This window comes from Paramormyrops kingsleyae, chromosome 15 (genome assembly GCF_048594095.1).
Source record: "Paramormyrops kingsleyae isolate MSU_618 chromosome 15, PKINGS_0.4, whole genome shotgun sequence".
NCBI lineage: Eukaryota > Metazoa > Chordata > Actinopteri > Osteoglossiformes > Mormyridae > Paramormyrops > Paramormyrops kingsleyae.
Window position 1 is genome coordinate 13,877,706 of NC_132811.1, and position 18,386 is coordinate 13,896,091.

At 39.8% G+C, this 18,386-nt stretch overlaps 1 protein-coding gene across 7 annotated transcripts in view; it reads right to left on the reverse strand.

Annotated features, from left to right (window-relative positions):
• Positions 1 to 18,386, reverse strand: part of plppr5b (phospholipid phosphatase related 5b) — a 43,714-nt gene that overhangs the window by 16,725 nt on the left and 8,603 nt on the right. For 3 of the 7 annotated variants that reach the window (XR_011982749.1, XM_023804466.2, XM_072699915.1), the window contains exons 3-5: positions 10,148 to 10,336; positions 5,164 to 5,296; positions 485 to 735 (exon numbers count right to left, since the gene is read on the reverse strand). Coding sequence is in view for 5 of the 7 variants with exons in the window: in XM_023804466.2 (XP_023660234.1) it covers positions 485 to 735; positions 5,164 to 5,296; positions 10,148 to 10,336 (573 nt within the window). In the remaining 2 variants the exon portion in view is untranslated. Of the gene's footprint in view, positions 1 to 484; positions 736 to 5,163; positions 5,297 to 10,147; positions 10,737 to 18,386 lie in introns of those variants that run through there. The other 4 variants (XR_002837295.2, XM_023804467.2, XM_072699916.1 and 1 more) reach the window with 3 other exon arrangements.

An 18,386-nucleotide genomic window follows, 5' to 3' on the forward strand; every position in this document is an offset into this window, starting at 1 on the left:
AGTACAGGTACTGTATCTGCATCATACCTGCTTATGGTAGCTGTCCATCACATAGACATTACTGCATGCAAACTGTATTACAATTAATTATGGGCAGTCGGTCAATATACGGCCGGCAGTGCTGCCCATTCTCCTGCACCTGGTACACTAAGCGATACACCCGCTAACATACTACTGTGCTGGATTCTGGCATCTATCTATCAGTGTATATTATTTACTATGGACCTCGGACATAAATGCGATCGGATGTTACTGGATGCCTGTACCGATACCTGTATATTGCATTGAATTGTTAAAAGACATTCATGAATTGGAGCATGGGGGAAGGGATTATGGGGGGTTGCTCTGTTTGGTGCCCCCCCTGGGCACAGGCCCAAATGCCCATATGGTTTATCCAGGCCGGGGTTCTTGTCAAGACTGATTTTGCTGTTTCTGAAGTGTTTACAGTTTGGGAGGCTGGGAATCGCAAGGCCGGCTTACTCACGGCGAGATAAAGAGCGGCGTAGACGCTCAGGGCGGCTTCCTTGGAGGGGAAGGTCTTGCGCGCGCGGAGGATGTCCTCCTCGCTGCCCGTGCAGGCCTCCTGGTGGCTGATGAATCGCAGCGTGTGCTGGCACCCCAGCGCTGTGTAGTTGGGCTTACACACAGTGAGGAAGTGGGGGGCCAGGTTGCCGGTCACCACCTGGCCGGCGTTCACGAAGATGTCCGTGGTGAAGAGGCCGAAGATGTACACGCCTGAGGGCAGAGGAGAGGGAGAAGCTGACTCTCATTCCATCTGCTCATTCCATGGTAGATCTACCATGATATCACATGACTGTGGACTAGACGAGTCAAGTCAAAGTCAAAGTATCTTTACTATCATCTTTAGCTACAGTACAAAAAAAGTCACACACTTTAATATTTTGTTGGACCACCTTTTGTCAATGCATTGTTTCCACGTGCTTTTACAATATATTTTTATCCAGATTTGCATTAATTTTTCGTCAAGATCTTGTATTCATCATAGGTGAGTCGAACTCATCAGCACATCTCAAAGACTTTCATTGGGGTTAAGGTTGAGACTCTGGTGGCCAATGTATGAAAATGATTCCTCATGCTCCCTGAACCAGTCTTTGACAATTCAAGCCTGATGAATCATCCTGGAATATCTCCATGCCATTAGGAAAGAAAAAATCCATTGATGGGATAACCTGACCATTCAGTAGATTCAGGTGCTCAGCTGACTTCACTTTATTCCTGAGCTGCAGTAATGATCCAATCATTGGCTCTTAAGTACTTGCTGATTTAAATTCAAACGGTGACATTTGTTTTAGCCAGGCAGTGTATGAGAGCCATGAGTCATACACTGAGAAGATAGAATCAGTGGCCATAGTGCAAGAAACAGTAATAAACAGAATATAAATATGAATCTAATAAACATTTACACTTTGACAATCTCACAGTTTAAACACAATGTACTGAGACATGGTCATAAGACATAAAATGGACATAAAAAACTACATCAAAAATACAGTTTAAAATTAGTTAAAATAGGTGTTCTTTCAAGAGCAGCTTAGCCGATGTCTTGGCGAGACGCTGTGTGTCATCAATAAACCAAAGAAACCAACGAAAGGTCCCTCTGATGTAATTAAACCAGTATTAACAATTAGCATAAATGCTGATAATACACTACAAATTATTTAAAGCTTGCCTATAGTTTTGTAAGATTCCAGTTTTTAAGATTAATCATATTTCAATAGCGATTTGACCTCTACTTGATATTTTACCTCTTTTTTTTTGTTTACCATTTGGACAGAAGTGTCAGATAAATAAATTAATTAATTAATGTAAATAAATTTAAATAATGTGAATGATGTTAGAAAAATACAGAAATATTTACACAATACACAAACTCCTCTATACTTTCAAGCCTCTAATCAAACTCAAACAGAATTCCCTACAGTAATTCTCTTAACATTTCCACAGCCAACATTCCTTGTTTCCCCTGCAACCTGAGTTTCTGCTGAGGATGAGCATCCAACAAGCAGGACACTCCCATTAGGCTTGCAGGTAGAGATGCGTCGTGTTAGGTCTGCACCCAAACATCCATCCATCCATACATCCATTGTCATGGGGGTCAAGAAGCTATGCAGAAAGCCAAAGGTGCAAGACAGGGGTGTCAACCCATCACCAGGCACACAAACATTCACACCTGGGGACAATTTGGCAACTACAAATCTCCTTAGCATGTTCTTGGACCATGGAGAGAAGCCCTTTGTGATAACCTGGCATGATCATTTCTTATAAAGGGTTCAAATTAAAGTTGACTGATGCATGTTTTATCAGTCATGGTTGTTGTAGCTTGGTTTGAAGGGCAAATGCCTTGGGGAAATCATTTTTAGGTCATGTTATGTCTGCACTATTTCTCGATGATTGAACAAACCTGAAACTGTTGGGGTTAAGGGTTTGCTCAAGGGTGATGTTATTACTTTTCCAGTCGTGGGATTTGAACCCAGAACTTTTCAGACATAAGCATGGACCCAATAATAATGTTAATAGTGTCCATGCCTAAAAGTGTTGCCTGCTGAATTCAATTTTCCAACTGTTAGCTGTCACGTTACAAAAATACACAAAACAGGAGACAAAAGTGAATTCTCACTGCAAATATCGTAAAATAATAATGCACAGTAAACAGGATTGTTCCTATCACAAACCAATCCGACAGCATGCCACACGCTACGTTCTAATTCTCACATCGGAAGAAAGCATATTGCACGTTCTAATTTTGGTGCTATTCACACTCAATCCTGTGAAACCAGCGCCTGACTGCCGTTCATTCAACACTCTCCAGTTCTCAGTTACTGTTTTCCTAAGATTTATGACTACTGAAGTACTGTGAAGCATCCCTGTAATTCATAATTGATTTGTGAAATGTAAGAATACACTCTGATCATGATAACAATTAACCAAAGGGGGCTAATAGGGAAGTCCTTTTTTTGTTAATCAAGAAAATAGTATTGAAAAACCTTGTACTACATATTGAACTAAGACTAACAATTGTAAGTAAAAACGAGCTTTTCTTATTAGGGAATAGTTCTGTTTGATCAGTGATTTGTGGGATTTAAAATAAATCCACTTTGCTCTATATGCAGAAATAGAAGAAATTACCATAATATGTTCCCTCTATCCACCAAACTATTCCCACATGACCTGAGACCTTTCAAAGAAAATTTTCTTGCCTCGAAGCATGAAAGAAACACCTTGGTAGTCGTCCAAACCCGAAACTCCCTGGTGACAGAATGTAATAGACATACATTACAGACTTAAAATAATGTGCTAAAATTGCTGCAGCATTAACACTTGCAAATGATTTCCTTATATTTCAGATACTGCATACCTTTAATATGCATTCAGTGGCCAGGTTATTTGGTTCACCTGCCGCTACAGACAACCTGCTCCTTCAAACACAGAGTGCTGTGGATATAACTGAATATATACGGCGTGCAGATAGGGTTAAGATATTTTGTAATTGTGCACAATATAGCATATAAGCTAAGATACTTAAGCAGTTTTGAATGTGGTATGACTGTTGGTGTCAAATGTGGTGGCTCCAGCATCTCACAAACAGCCATCTGAAACTTTCATGCATACCGTGTCTAGAGGACGATGTACTGAACAAAAAGCATCCAGTCAATGGAATTTCTGTGGCCAAAATCACCTTGTTAATAAGAGAGGTGAGAGTAGAATGGGCAGACTTGTGAAAGCTAACAAGAAGGCCACAAGTGCAATAATAACAGCTCAGTGCCACACTGGTGGGCAGGAAGGCGTTTTTGAATGCACAGCCTCTCTGCCTTTGAAGCAGCTCTGGAGGCAAAAAAAATACCCATTTCAGTCTATGTGTACCTTAAAATTGCCCCAGAGTGTATATACATAATTTCCATCCTTACAAATACATGCTGTAGCTTGGGTTTGTGCAGAAAAATATAATATATGTGAGGGTAACTCATCTAAACCTAAGGGAGACAACACTGGAGACTAAAAAACCAAATGACAGTGTGTGCCGGACCACAAGGAATAATGGTGCAGTAACTGAGAGAAGCACCCTGTACGTCTTCTCCCAGTAATACTTTACTTGATGGGGCCCAAATAACATATTATGCATTTGCTTAAGTATTAATTAACCATAGACTAAGCCTTAGTTACATACTGATCTCACGTTTGTTCATCATTAATGAATCGTGGCGTAACTTACTTTCTGTTAATTCTGTAGACCTTTACTAATGAAGGAACTACTGAAGAAACAAGTAATGAATAACACATGTGATATCTCATGTTTGTTCATCATTAATGAATCGTGGCACACCATTCATCTCAAGTACAGCTATTATATTTGTTCTTGATTTGTACTTCAGTAGTTACTGAGTTACTACTAAGTATCTGAGTAACACTGGTACTCCGCCTACAGAGGGTATACAGGGTATTTTTGAACATTTCAGCAACTTATTAGTTGAGGTTCAACAATTTATATAACATCGGCTGAATGAGTAGTCAAATTAAAAAAAAATAGTCAAGGAATACATATGTATGTTCAAGAATTGTTACATATACTCTATAAATACTCTCAATATACTCTCAGTGTGTGGCTCAGTGGGCTAAGCCTGTGTGCCTATAATCACAAGGTTGCCAGTTCAAACCCAGCCTCAGCACGTCTGCGGGTCCCTGAAAAAGGCCCTTAACCCCCAGCTCCCTGGGTGTCCCAACAGGTGGTTGCCATTTGCGGACAGCTTACTCTACAAAGAGGGAGGCGTAAAGACAATTTCCCCACGGGGATTAATAAAGGATCGATGATTATTATTATACTGTACATTCTACAGACACAGTGAAAGAGCTGAATTTTAAAATCTGAATTAAGTTGTTGAAATGCTACAAATACTCTGTAGGCTATCCAAATAAAGTGTTACCAGTATTTGTGACACCTCAAGTAAAGTGTTACTGTTTTCTCTTGCTTAAAGAATGAATACTTTTTCAGATCAAGCCCATTTAATAAGTTAATGGACAAGAAGAGAAAAAAATTGAGATGGTGAAAGGCTAACTTAGGTATCATTAGCATATTAAAAGGGGGGACTTTTGATAGTAGTGAATGAATGAATGAATAACATAAAATAAGAGATTGGGGAGAGTTACCAAGAAATCGGACAGTCCGTCGTACGAGTGGGTTAAGGTAACAACAGTCTCCTGTGACGACAGTCTTCTCCCTAGTGTCAAAGTCTTTAGAAGTGTACTGAAGTAGGAACATGACAGACTCTGTTACTGTTATCTGCAAGAAACAGAAACGCAGAAATCAGGCATTGCAATTAAAAGGCGTTCACATGTCGTATATATATATATAAAAAAAAACAGCCATTGTAAGACATTTCATTTATTGCACAAATCATAACCTGTAAATTTGTGAAAAACCCTAAATTAAAAAGGCATAAATACATGCAGTATAATATAATACATTTCCAAGGGTAACAGAAAAGAACAAAGTTTAAAAAGGGTAAATCTCCCTAAATTATATATTTAGCACAATGTTACTCTGAGGCTTAAAAGTAGGCATAAGAGAGTTAAAAATACTCAGAGAGTAGAGTCTGTCTAAAGTATTCTTTTTCATAATAAAACACGTTGCATAAAAGATCACAGAATAACACATTTTATTTATTATTAAGCTTTTCATGTAACTGCTTTCTGGGATGACAGGTTAAGGAACATAATGATTGGATAATAATGATTTTGCTTGGTTCAGATGCCGTTCTGTATTTAAGTACAGAAATGAAGCATGAAATGAAGAGGAATTCAGTCCAGAATTATGACTGTAGCTGGATCATTCTGAGACTCGTGGTAGTTGGATGGGGTAGATAAAATGATCATGTTGCTCTGTAAGTAAACAATTGTAAACAATTGTGTCAATCTGGTTGCAATTAGACCAGTTTCCATTTTGGCATAGGGTCACATGACTTGCCAGGAACATCAGACATTTTAATGATATATGATGATCCATAACATGTGAGCATGATATTTAACAATGTCAGCAGACCTTTGAGGAAAGGTCATAAACATCAATACACATGCTCTCATGAGTTAAACTAGCTGGCTTGCTACAGTTTTTGCACGTCATAGTTAAATAAGGCTAATTAAGCTACCAGAAACATTACAATGTGATGTGTATGGGATGACTGAACTATAATCGTATCAATCAAGAAGTTTGAAGGGGAGCTCAAACTAAACTTTTCTGACTTTCTGTAAATCTTTTTTACATGAACTGTAATGCCGTTTCATGTCGAAAGTCTCGATAGCTTTGGTGGATATGGAAAGGTAACATTAGGTGCCGTCAAGTCGACACTGACTCCTAACGACCAGACAGAATGTTGTCTGGGTCTTCAGGAGGTTAATATGACTTACATTAAAAGAAAAAGAAACCCTTAATAAATCGAGTCCAGTAACCTTTTCGATAAATTATGTCTAGTCACCTTCTGATTTATGACTGAACCCCAATGTCTGACTGTTTTCTGTTAGTGTTCCGCTGTCTAATCTAGCCGGATTTAGCTGCAAGGACCAACCCCGCATTATTCACAAGACAAGATAATACCAAGCATGCCACCCTGCCCCACATATGCCGGATGACACAACCCCGATGAGAGGAAGCGGACAGTTCGCCTTCAACCTTTTCAGCTGCCGCCGAAGGAATCTGTTTGACTGTAACAATAAACTGACAGCTGTGTCTCTCACTCATCTGCTGCATGTTAAGGACGACTGAATGAACCCGGAGTCAAACAAAACTGATGTGCTTCTGTACCGAACTCACCAGAAACCCTGAATCTGTAGTCGGTGACTGCTGTGAGTTTAAACAACGTAATAACTTTGATTAGAACAAAAGCCATTTAACAATAAAAAAATAACACATAAAATACAGAGCAGAGACTGAAAAGCATAAGTTATACTTGTACAATTTTCTTGAGGCCTCTAAACTCACTTAAAGGACTAAAATAGCTATTCAAGTCCATGTTATGCTTTAAGATGCGGCAGAAAACGGCTAATAGATCTGTGCCCATCTGTGGCATATTAGCCTCACTGTGCTAAAGTGAAATCAACAACCTCAAAAAGTTAAAGTCTGTCTCAGGCGCCTTGCAAAGGACATTTTTCACAGCTAAACACACCACATTTTTGGTATCCCTTAAAACCTTGCATTTACTGCTATGCTAATTGCCTTGCCACTCAAACAGGGTCAAAACTACATTGAATGGCAAATAGAAATGGTCAGGGATTTCACCATGGTCACTGCTCTGGGGGGCTGGGACTCCTGTTGAACTTGGAAACAACTGAGACCATCAGAGAATAATATAAGAATTAACGCCCAATAATACTCTCCGCATATAACAGCTCTTACGGATGCTAAAATAACATTGGCTGCAAAACTGGCCTTACTTTAATTAGTAAATGACTTTAAATTTAAAATTTAATTGATATTTTTATATTCATAAGTAATTTGCTGGAGAACATTTTTTTTAAATGATAGATGGATGGTTGGATGGATAGATGGATGGATGGAAGAATTTTTAATACTTTAAGGCTCCCTAACAAGTGTGTCCCTGATCATGATCATGTCGGATTCCTAACAGAAGCTTCCAGACCATTATTCACTGCTATGATTCTAATTTCATGAGGAACATTATGTTGAATCACTCGGAAACAGCCAATTACTAATATAAAATGACTGTAATTTCAGGAAGCAAGACTTATAGTAACTGCTGGAATATGCTCCTGTAAGGCAACTACTGGTGTATCTTCCATAACCTGCACCCATACAATATCCAGCTGCATAAAATATCAAACTTTTTACATTTCCCCTATTTTTACAATGACGAGACATTGAATGCTGTAATCTAAGTAATGGAGATGAAAGTGACAGCTAAGCAAATGGCATGTAATGCAGTCATTACACTGAGCAAACTAGACTTCCTCATCCATAAATGATATTTGCAATCAGTACGGCTTTAGCTGGTACCGCTCACAGGAACACAAGGAGGCTTCAGTTGGACAGGCAGGATAATTAGCCAAAAACCAAGTGTACAGCAGGACTCAGAGGACGAGCGGAGAGGCATCAAAGCTTCACTCAGAGTCTCACACTTCTGGATCCCACTAATACCTTCATGTATCAGTGCTCAGCTGCAAAATGGATGACCTTATGTTTCTGGTGCTGTCGTTGTACTGACTCACGTCGCATGACGCTGTAAATATTTGTTGATGTGCTTGTTGAGTATTGTGGTATTATTAATCTAATTATCTCCATTCCTGTGGCATCTGTTCCTCTACCCCTATATAATTCAATTTAAGGAATCTGTTCATTAAAGACACCTCTCACCTCACCTTAATTTGCAGCATTTTAAAAAGAATTCTGAAGATTTAAAATCATGACACTGATTTTATCAGAAGATCAATTCAAGGGAAGTTTAATATGTCCCACATGGATATACATTGATGCGCAAATTAAACTGACACCACGGCTTAATCAAAATACAGCAAAAGTACTCTTGTTTCCATTATATACACTTTTTGTTACAAATATACTACAATATACTATACTTTTTCACAACAGTATACTATGCCTACAGATATTACTTTGGCTATCTTCTAATACCTAGCGATGGAGATCTACACAACTGATTTTATAATATGACCTTTTTGTAGTGCAAACACTCACAAACACCAACTCTGAAACCCATGTATGTGACAAAAAGGTGTCTTGTGTTGCAAGATCGATGCTGTTGGCACTTGCTACAGTGTTTTAGTCCTTTCCACCTTTTTTATAAACTTAAAAAAAAAACCTACCGGTTATTATACTGGCCTGTATTACGCTGGCAGGAATGAGATGACTAACACAGCTCCATAAGATGGTTCCATAACAACTCTGAAAAACCAGCCAGGGGTAGTTTATATGAACCAGCAAACTACAAAAAAGTCTGTCACACTGTTAGAGAACTGAGAAAAGATCAGAACCCTGTAGTTATATTTAAACAAACAGAAAAAGCCAAATGTCACAAACATCTGAATGTGAACCATTAATTCTCCAATTACAGGGGTGGGGGGGGGGGGGGGATCATTCCAAAAGGCTACTTGTGGGATTGAAACAAAGACAGTTTATTAATCTGTTTCATGGTATGCAGGACTGAACGATGTAATGGATGTGTTGAGCATTTTTATATGTGGGTGTTCAGACAGTAAGGTGGTATTATTTTTAGTCCAACTGTGTGGATGTGATGTATCTCAGGTTCACGAATTAGTGTCAAATGTGGAGTGAGTGTTGGTGTAGTAAAGCAGTGCATTGATGCATGGATTTCCTTTACCTTCGCAAGTAGAAGACAGTAATAAAAAACAGATGCTGTATTGGTTACTAGGACAAAAAATACCCAAGGTTTTAATCCAGTCAGAGTCAATCTTCCACATCATGTCAGCATACTGTAGCTTAGTTTGGCAGTACTTACATATAGGCTAACACACTTTATAACCATGTGCTGTGACTATCTGCAGAAGCTTATAGTTATTTCACTTTTCATGTACAAAACACGTTTCTTTACATTCTTTACAATTTCACACCTGATGTCCACGTGAAAATTATTCTGACAACAATTAACGCATCAGTCTCCCCCAATGACATCGACTAACTCAGCACACAGGGGAGCTTAAAACTAACGGCATTTGGAACTGAACATCAAGTCCCAGACCTCAAAACATGATCAAACAAGATAAAAAAAAAAAAAAACTAGTTGTCTTTTTAGCCAATAATGACATTTCAGTTATAATCTAATGTTTAAGTACTATATAAAAAGAAATGTATTATACGGAAGCTATGTAAAGTTTCCCGTGGTGTGTATTGAGAAAATATATTTACAATCTGCCATTAAAAATTCAAGAAATTTACCCGGAATTTACATATAATGTTTGATAGTCGGCAGAGGCAAATATCGTTTTACTGATCCTTCTAGCAAGCTTACAATGCGCTACTGAAACGCGAACTTGGATTCTTTATCCTCTGGGTTCCCTGCGATCAGTCCATTAGGCTGCACAAAGGGCTTCCCACCCCCCCGCTCCCCCTCCTTATTGCATGCAATACATCAAGAGGAGATCTCACCACCAGCGTGGGAATCCCGGCGACCACCGCATACAGGAGGGCTGGGGGCACAGCGCTCGACTCCTCCGGTCCGAGGTAGGGCTTCGTGTACGAGCTGTCATAGCAGAAAAAGCCCTGGACGTGCACGTTGAACGTGTCCGTGTACTCGAAGTAATACGCCAACATGACAGTCCCCGCCATGATCACCAGCTGAAAATAAAGCATGATCGTCAGGGATGAAGGTGAGAACATCTATCGATCCACCTTGATCAGTGGAAGCCCGGTTATGTCGCTCCCTCCTCGTCCTAGCGCAACCTGGTCATATCCCCTATCCAGCTCTTCGCTTTATTTGCGTCTAACGCTCGTCAGAAGACATTGAGTGATAAGCAAAAAGGGGGGAAAATGTTCCATTTCGTTGCATTGCTTAATGTCTCGAAAGAGAGTGACTAAACGGATGTTAGTGCGCAAAAAATACCGCCTGCGTGAGTCTACGCCTGGCTGAGATGCGCAGGGAGCGACGGCGAGAAGCTCCGCGCTGACAGGCATCCAGCGCGGATTTGTGCTCAACAAATGACTGCCAGCAACTTGGCAGAGCAGGGGGCGCCTACCCCTGCAAAAGTTAGCGATTCGTTTGTGATATTTAATACACCCTGCCGTGGTTACATGTAGTAATTTCTGCAGAACACAGACTTACTGGTATTCCCCCAATATCACATGCAGCGCCTGAACCGACGATGGCTAATTAGTTACGTTATAAGGTTATACGTCTTATATCCCTACAATGCAGAACATGTATAACCCGCCCCATCACAACCATGCACGTATGACCCTTAAAGACTTCGACTTTCTCACAATGCTGAAAAAATACAAAAAAAATTACAAATGTCCCACTGTTACAAACCCATGTTTATTACGTCTGCAGACATGTAATCGTATTAAATACATCATATGTGTAAACGAACAAGAATACAAATTGTACATACACATATGCATATACTGTATTATCTCCATCCAACCATTTCCAAGCTGCTTATCCAGTGTAATGTCATGGATTTAAAAGCTAATTTGTGCTGGACATGGAATACTTGCAATAAACATATGTCCTCTCTGTTACCCTTAAAATTTTCGTTATTTCCAAGTCCACAAATATTAATATATACTTACATTATCTTAGTATGCTTCACCCAGGATCAAAACAATGGAATACATTTATCACCACAAATGCAGTGGAAACAATGTTCAGATACGAAAGGTACTTTTTGATCATTATAAGTTTGGTTTAACACCTGCAATTCCAAGTATCTGGAATTTGGAATAATGTAGTTTAATTTATCTTTTAACCTCATACCAGCTGCCGATCTTCAGTTAAGATCTCAACTGACGCAAAAACCAGTATTTAAGGTGGTTTGCCAAAACTGGCCTGAAGCTCAGAGCGCGCAGATAACTGACATCTTGCTTCCTGATTTTTTTTTCCTGTGATGCTGTTAGCGATGTCTGTGGTACCACCGCCAGTTCTTTCTACTGACTTGTGAACTTCTCAGTTACGCCAGCAGGGGGCTCACGTTAAATTGTACTATATTATACGGGTTGTTGCTGTGCCACAATGCTAGGATAACGTATCCAAACGGGCACCTTTGGCTATGTAGTTTAATGAATGTGGAGAACAGGTATCTCAAACTCACAAGGGAAATGAGGCCTCGGTAGTGGAAAAAGGAGGACCACAAAGTGAAATGTACACTATTCAAAAGTATCTCAAATGCCGACAGGATCTGTCAACCACCTGCTAATCAATGACGATTTACACTTGGAACAAGCCCTACAATGTATAGAAAATTATGCATTATCTACCAATACGGGTAGACTAAATTGGTTCATTTAGTATAATACTTAATTAAATTGAGGTCTTAAATTCTCGGACCTAATACCAGCTACTGATACTGTGGCAACTAGGACCAGAAGAGAAATTTACCTTGGTGCTCAGTCTTAATAGTCTTGATTATTGTAAATATACCATTAACTAGATAAATAAGAGGGAGGGGTACATTGGTGTAGTCAGTTTTACTGTGGAAGCACACTATAGGGCAGGGGTGTCGGACTCCAGTCCTGGGGGGCCAAAGCCCTGCACATTTTTGGGTTTCCCCTCATTTAACACACCTGATTCAACTCCTTGTGCTAATTACCACACAGCTCATTTGTGTGGGAACAGGGAAAGAGCTAAGCTACACAGGGCTCCGGCCCCCCAGGAATGGAGTTTGACACCCCTGCTATAGGGTTTCATTCCCACATCCAGCAATGTATGGGGAGTTTCCATTGGGTCAGGTGAACCGTCGTCGCTAAATTGACGAACGTCCCTGGTCGTCTGTATCCTATAATGGCCTGGGGTCCCATCTGGGGTGTCCCCTCCCTCACGGCCTGTGTTTCCTGGGCCTCAGACCTGCAGTGGATATAAAAAGTCTTCAAAATGGCCGGTTTTAAAGTGATTAAAAAAAAAAAAAAAGACAAATCATATCAGAACTTATTCCACTTTTATTGCGAAATCGCAACATATACATAGGTGAAAACAAACCAGAAAATGTCCAGTGAAAAAAAGGGGGAAAAATCATGCAAAATCCTGGTTGCATTAGTGTGCACACCCCTCAACTATTACTCAGTTGAAGCACCTACTGATTTTACTACAGCACTCAGTCTTTTTGGCACACCTAAACTTGGCAATTTTTAGCCAACTCACCTGTGCAAAAATTTTCCAGATTGCGAGGGCAACCCTTTTCAGGCCACCCACAGATTTCCAGTTGGATTAAGGTCTGGGCTCTGGGCTGCACCATTCCAGAACATTGATCTTCTTTTGGTGAAGCCATTGCTTCATTGATTTATATGCATGCTTTGGGTCGTTGCCATGCAGGTGAAATTCCTCTTCACGATGTTTGAAGCCCTTGTGCCAAAATAGACTGATATTCGGAGCTGTTCATGATTCCATCCAGCTTGATTAATGCCCCAGTTCCAGCTGAAGAAAAGCAGCCCCAAAGCACGATGCTGCCTTCACTGTGCTTCACTGTGGCTATGGTTTTCTTTTGATGATGGCCAGTGATATTTTTGCACCAAACATTCCTTTTGGAATTATGGCCAAATAAAATTTTTGGTCTCATCAGATCATAATCCATTTTTTCCACATGGTTGGAACGTGGATATACCTTTTGGCAAATTTTGGCCGGGTTTGGATGTTTTATTTTGTGAGTAAAGGCTTTTGTCTTTGTGCCCTAACCCCACAACCCAGACATATGAATATGAGCGACTGCTCATGTACGGAACAAGCAGTACTTGCCGGGAAACCCTGCAGTTTAATGTTGCTGTTGGCCTCTTGGTCGCCTCCAACAACCGGTTTTCTCTTTGTCTTCTCATCAGTCTTTGACGGGTGTCCTGATCTTGGTAGAGTCACTGTGAGCCATATTTCCTCCACTTGTTGATGACTGTCTTCATTGTCTTCCATGGGATGTTTAATGCTTTGGATACTTTTTTGTACTCCTCTCCTGATTGATTATTTTCAATGATTTGAAAGCTATTTGCAGACCATGGCTTTTGGAGTATGATGCAACCAAGAGGATACCAGAATAATCCTGCAGGAACAGCCATAATTTATCTGAGGTCAATCAAAGTCACTTTCATTGATAACAGGTGTATATCCACTTCTGTTTAAGATTCTGGCCACAGCCTTGATTAAATGGTGTGCACAATTATGCAGCCAGATTTTTGTTTTATTTTATCTTTTACCGTAGACAATTTCGGATTTGTTTACACCTTCTTTGTATAGAATGCATCTTTGAAATAAGGTGGAATAAGTCCTGACATGATTTAACTTGGTTTCACTTTTTATCACATAAAAACCTGCCATTTTACCAGGGCTGCATAGAATTTTTATTTCAACTGTACAGTAAGACTGCATTGGATTAAGTGTTAATGGCAAATGGATGAATGGAAATGAAAACCATTCATTATGCAGTCATGAATCTCCCTTGTACTACAGTTTTATACTGCCTCATGATTTGAAACACATTTGTTCTGTAAAATTACTTGCATATTACAACCTAGTTCTCCTGATATAATTTTATTTGAGAATCCCAATAATCTATATTATAGATTCCAAATGATGATATTTTTTAGTATAAGAATTCATTGGAAAATTAATCATTCGGTTTCATTAAAGTGAAAGTTATTCATACACCCGCATACACAGCGGCCCTTTGCGGTTAAGATTGCCCACCCCTGGATTAAGGTCATCATGTTGGGATTTGAGTTTTCCCCATAGAAATGAATGGAGAGTCCCCACAAAGATATAATTACAAAACTGTGTGTGTGTGTATAATCTACATCAAGTGATTTAAAATTTCAGCCAATATACAATTAATATATTTTATAAATGCATATTATATGTCCTGTTGTCCTTTTAAAAAATCCCTCTTTTACTCTCAGCTGTAGTGTCAGCATTGCGTCCAGACCCTGATTTAAATCCTTCATGTAATTATACTGCATTCCTAAAAAGTAATTAATAGAGGCATGCCCCCCCCCACACCAGTGCTAATTACCAATAACCCAAATAAGTCCTCAAGAGACAGCCACATCTTTATTCAGCTAGCCCAAAATGAAGCCCTCAAAATGAAAAATGAATTTCTTTTTGGACATGATTAGCATCCGCAGCATGTTGTCCTGGTGGGGGGGATTATAAATGACTGACACTGGGTGTGCGATTGTCATGGGATTCCTTGCAAGTGCTGCCCTCAGTCAGTATTGGCAGTGAGCTGGGAGCACATTCCGCTGTAAACAGGTTAAGTGCTGGGTGTTACAGTTTGGAAACATTCACCTGTACCACAGGTTAAGGGTTCGGCTACATGGGATCAGCTGAAGCCTTAGTGGGAACGGGGAAGATTCCTCGAGGCACAATGTTATGCCGCAGATTTGATCGTGTGAAAAGATCCAATTATCCAGGTCAGGCCGCTCCGTCTCCTGCCAATCGGAACGCCCATCTGTTACTTTAACACTGCTGTATTTATATATATATTTTGTAGGTCTGGGAAGGACTTTCATGTCTAATAGTTGCTTTTAATTAACAATCAATTCAAGCAAGCTACTCTCGAATATGACCTACTTTATTTATTGGAGATCTGATCTGTACGCATGCATTAAATGTTAGTGCCGCACACAAGACAGTGGCGAAATAATGAAATGCTTCTCCTAAGCCTCCTTTCCGTAACAAGTTTTTGTGCATAAATTTATGCGCAGTTCATGCCTTCAAGCAGCCAATGGGGTTAGAAAAAACACATCAACTTAGAAAAATCTGCAGGCTCCTCCATCTTCAATTAAAGTAAATTTTACAATTATAAAAGAAAAAGCATGTAAACAGGCTGTTGGAGCGTTTTGTGCCAGTTTGCTGAATGCTACATTTTCTTATTTGTGATTATAAATGGTAGGAACAGGCGTTTGTTCTACTGCGTTGCTGCTTAAATTGTAGCCCTGTGCTAAGTGCCATTGTCACTTCTGCCCAATATATGGTGGTGGCTCAGTGGGCTAAGTCTCAGAACCTGTGATCAGAAGATGGCTGGTCTGGGCCCCCGGCCTTGGCAGAACAGTCACATATCTGTGGGCACCTAACCCCCAGTTCCAGGGGCACTGCACATTAGCTGACCCTATGGCGTGACCCCCCCCCCCCCCCCCCTGCAGACTATGGAGAGCAAAATGGGGTAGGCGAAGGGAAGCATTTCAATGTACTGTACTTGTGCAAATGGCAAATAAAGCATATTTGTTTGCTGCTTAACCTCAAGGGTGGTGTCCAAAAACCACAGCGAATTTACGTCCATACATTTTATATACCTGCTTGTCCTATGCAGGGTCAGAGTCTAGAGCAAAATGCAAAAAAATGCACTGAACACATCGATGTATCTGGCAAAGAGCTGTGAATTTGGTTGTGCGCTGTGATAATTATCCTAATAATGTTGCAAAAAGCCATCCATCCATCCATCCATCCATCCATCCATCCATCCATCCATCCATCCATCCATCCATCCATCCATCCATCCATCCATCCATCCATCCATCCATCCATCCATCCATCCATCCATCTTCCAGCCACTTGTCCTGTTGCGGATCAGGGGGATGCTGCAGATATGCTTTATTAAAACAACTGATCATTTTATCTTTCGCTTTTGTATTTTCGATTTCACATCAGCAGCTCTGGATTACCTGTTGAGCATCTAATTAAGCATTAGGCTGAATGACACTTTGATTATCAGATAATTACAAATGTGAGTCATGTTATCTGACATGGTCCATTGTATTCCATGAACACAGATATCGCACAACCCCCCCCCAAGTGATAAAACGGTTGCACGGTCATTTACAAATACTGTATGGCTTGATGCAGACCTAGGCAAAGCTTTAAAATGTAACATGTACAATGTATACTAGCAGCAGTAATTATAACAATGAAAATAATAATTAAAAACAATAATAACAATGATGATAATAACGCTCCGGGTAACCTCCTCCCCCCATCCCCCCCCCCCCCGCCCCAAGACCCGGACTACTGTGGGATGGATGAATAAAATGCATGAAGGGATAATAAATAATAATAATAAATCATCTTGATCGCAAAATCTCTGCAGCAATAATATTATTTGAAATTATTTTATTCTGGGGTATAGTATCCAGGGGGACACACCCCCCCCCCCCCCCCCCCCAAATAAACAGACAAATAAACAGACCGTTGTATTGAAATTACGAAGTTGTCCCTCCCCACCCCCACAATCTCAAAACTCTCTCCTATGCCATTGATTTGATCAAATTCTTAAAATGACAGAGATTAGAAGAATTATGCTTTAAAAACACAATACATAAAATTTCTAAAACTCCTAATAGACGAAGCGCTTATGCAATTGATACCATCTCCAGGCGCCACATAAATGCAAGTTATTTAAAAGAGAGAAAAGAAAAGGAATGATGCTTCAAAGTAACAGGCTTCTAGAGGCAGAGGCTTATCTCGCATGTCATGCTTCATTAGAAATTCAGGCACCGTCTTCGTCAGATGTTGAAAGAATCACGCAAGCGCCTTGAATAAAAAACATGTTCAGCGTTTGGAAAAAAATGCTGAAACATAAAAGGGGGCAAGTGCTGTTAAACTTTCCATCACTTTACATACAAATATGTGTGTGTATGTACATACAGACACATTTTACAAAGCGCTATCCATGAGGCACATCCAAATGCATTTAGAAATTTAAACAACATAACAGTTGTCCCAGGTCAGAAAATGGAAATCCCGATGGATAAGATAAAGATCATTTAAAAAGCAAATCAAGCAGATCCAGGTCTCCCTGAGGTCATTACTGCTTTAGTTAATAATACATGCATATATTTCTAATGGCTGTCAACATTTTCACATCTGTTTATACAGGCACCTTGTGCATTTATTTTTAAAACAACCGCTTTCCCTTAAAATGAAAATTGTAAGTGCACATGCGGTTATGGTGGTTATTCTCTATTTCTGTTTAGCTACATGAAGATTTAGGCCAGATCCGTCTCCTTTGACGGGCCTGAATCATTTCTCAGTCTCACAGCAAATGTACTTGCTGTAGAGGTCAGTATAACAGAAATGTCAATATTCTCCTGCTGAAACATGTTAATCCACACACTCACTACAGGATATTTCACAACGAAACACTTCAATCTGCAATACAATTTTCACCCTGACTTCAGAATACGGGTGCTGTGTTATCAAAAGGGATCGACCCTGGTGGCAAACAGGTGAAAAAGCACGTGACGAGGGGTATATACCGCCCCTCGGAGGAAATTATTTCCGCTGCATGTTATCAACTCGTCAGGCAACAAGCTCCAAAGTCCCTAATTAATTTCCTGCACATCCTCAAAAGGCCAGACTCTGTTATGAGAAAATTTAAGATGAGTGAGGGGGTTTTCATAAAAAATTGATTAAAAAAACGTCTTTTGTTGGCATCCAACCTCAACATGAAGGTTAAACTCTTATATGATGTGTGTGAGAAAGAGGCAATTCTGCTTCTGAAAAAATTGGCATTACTAAAATGAGCAAGATGTTCCATCATTTATTCATCTCGTTCATATTTTTTTCAAAAGGATCCTAGGCTTGCTTTAAGAAGATGGTTTAGTAGTTTAAAGACAGAACCTGTCTCTACTGCGTCAGAATATTAATGAAATTATGCTCCTTGGGTTACGATGGGGTTATGTTCTGATAATAAAAATA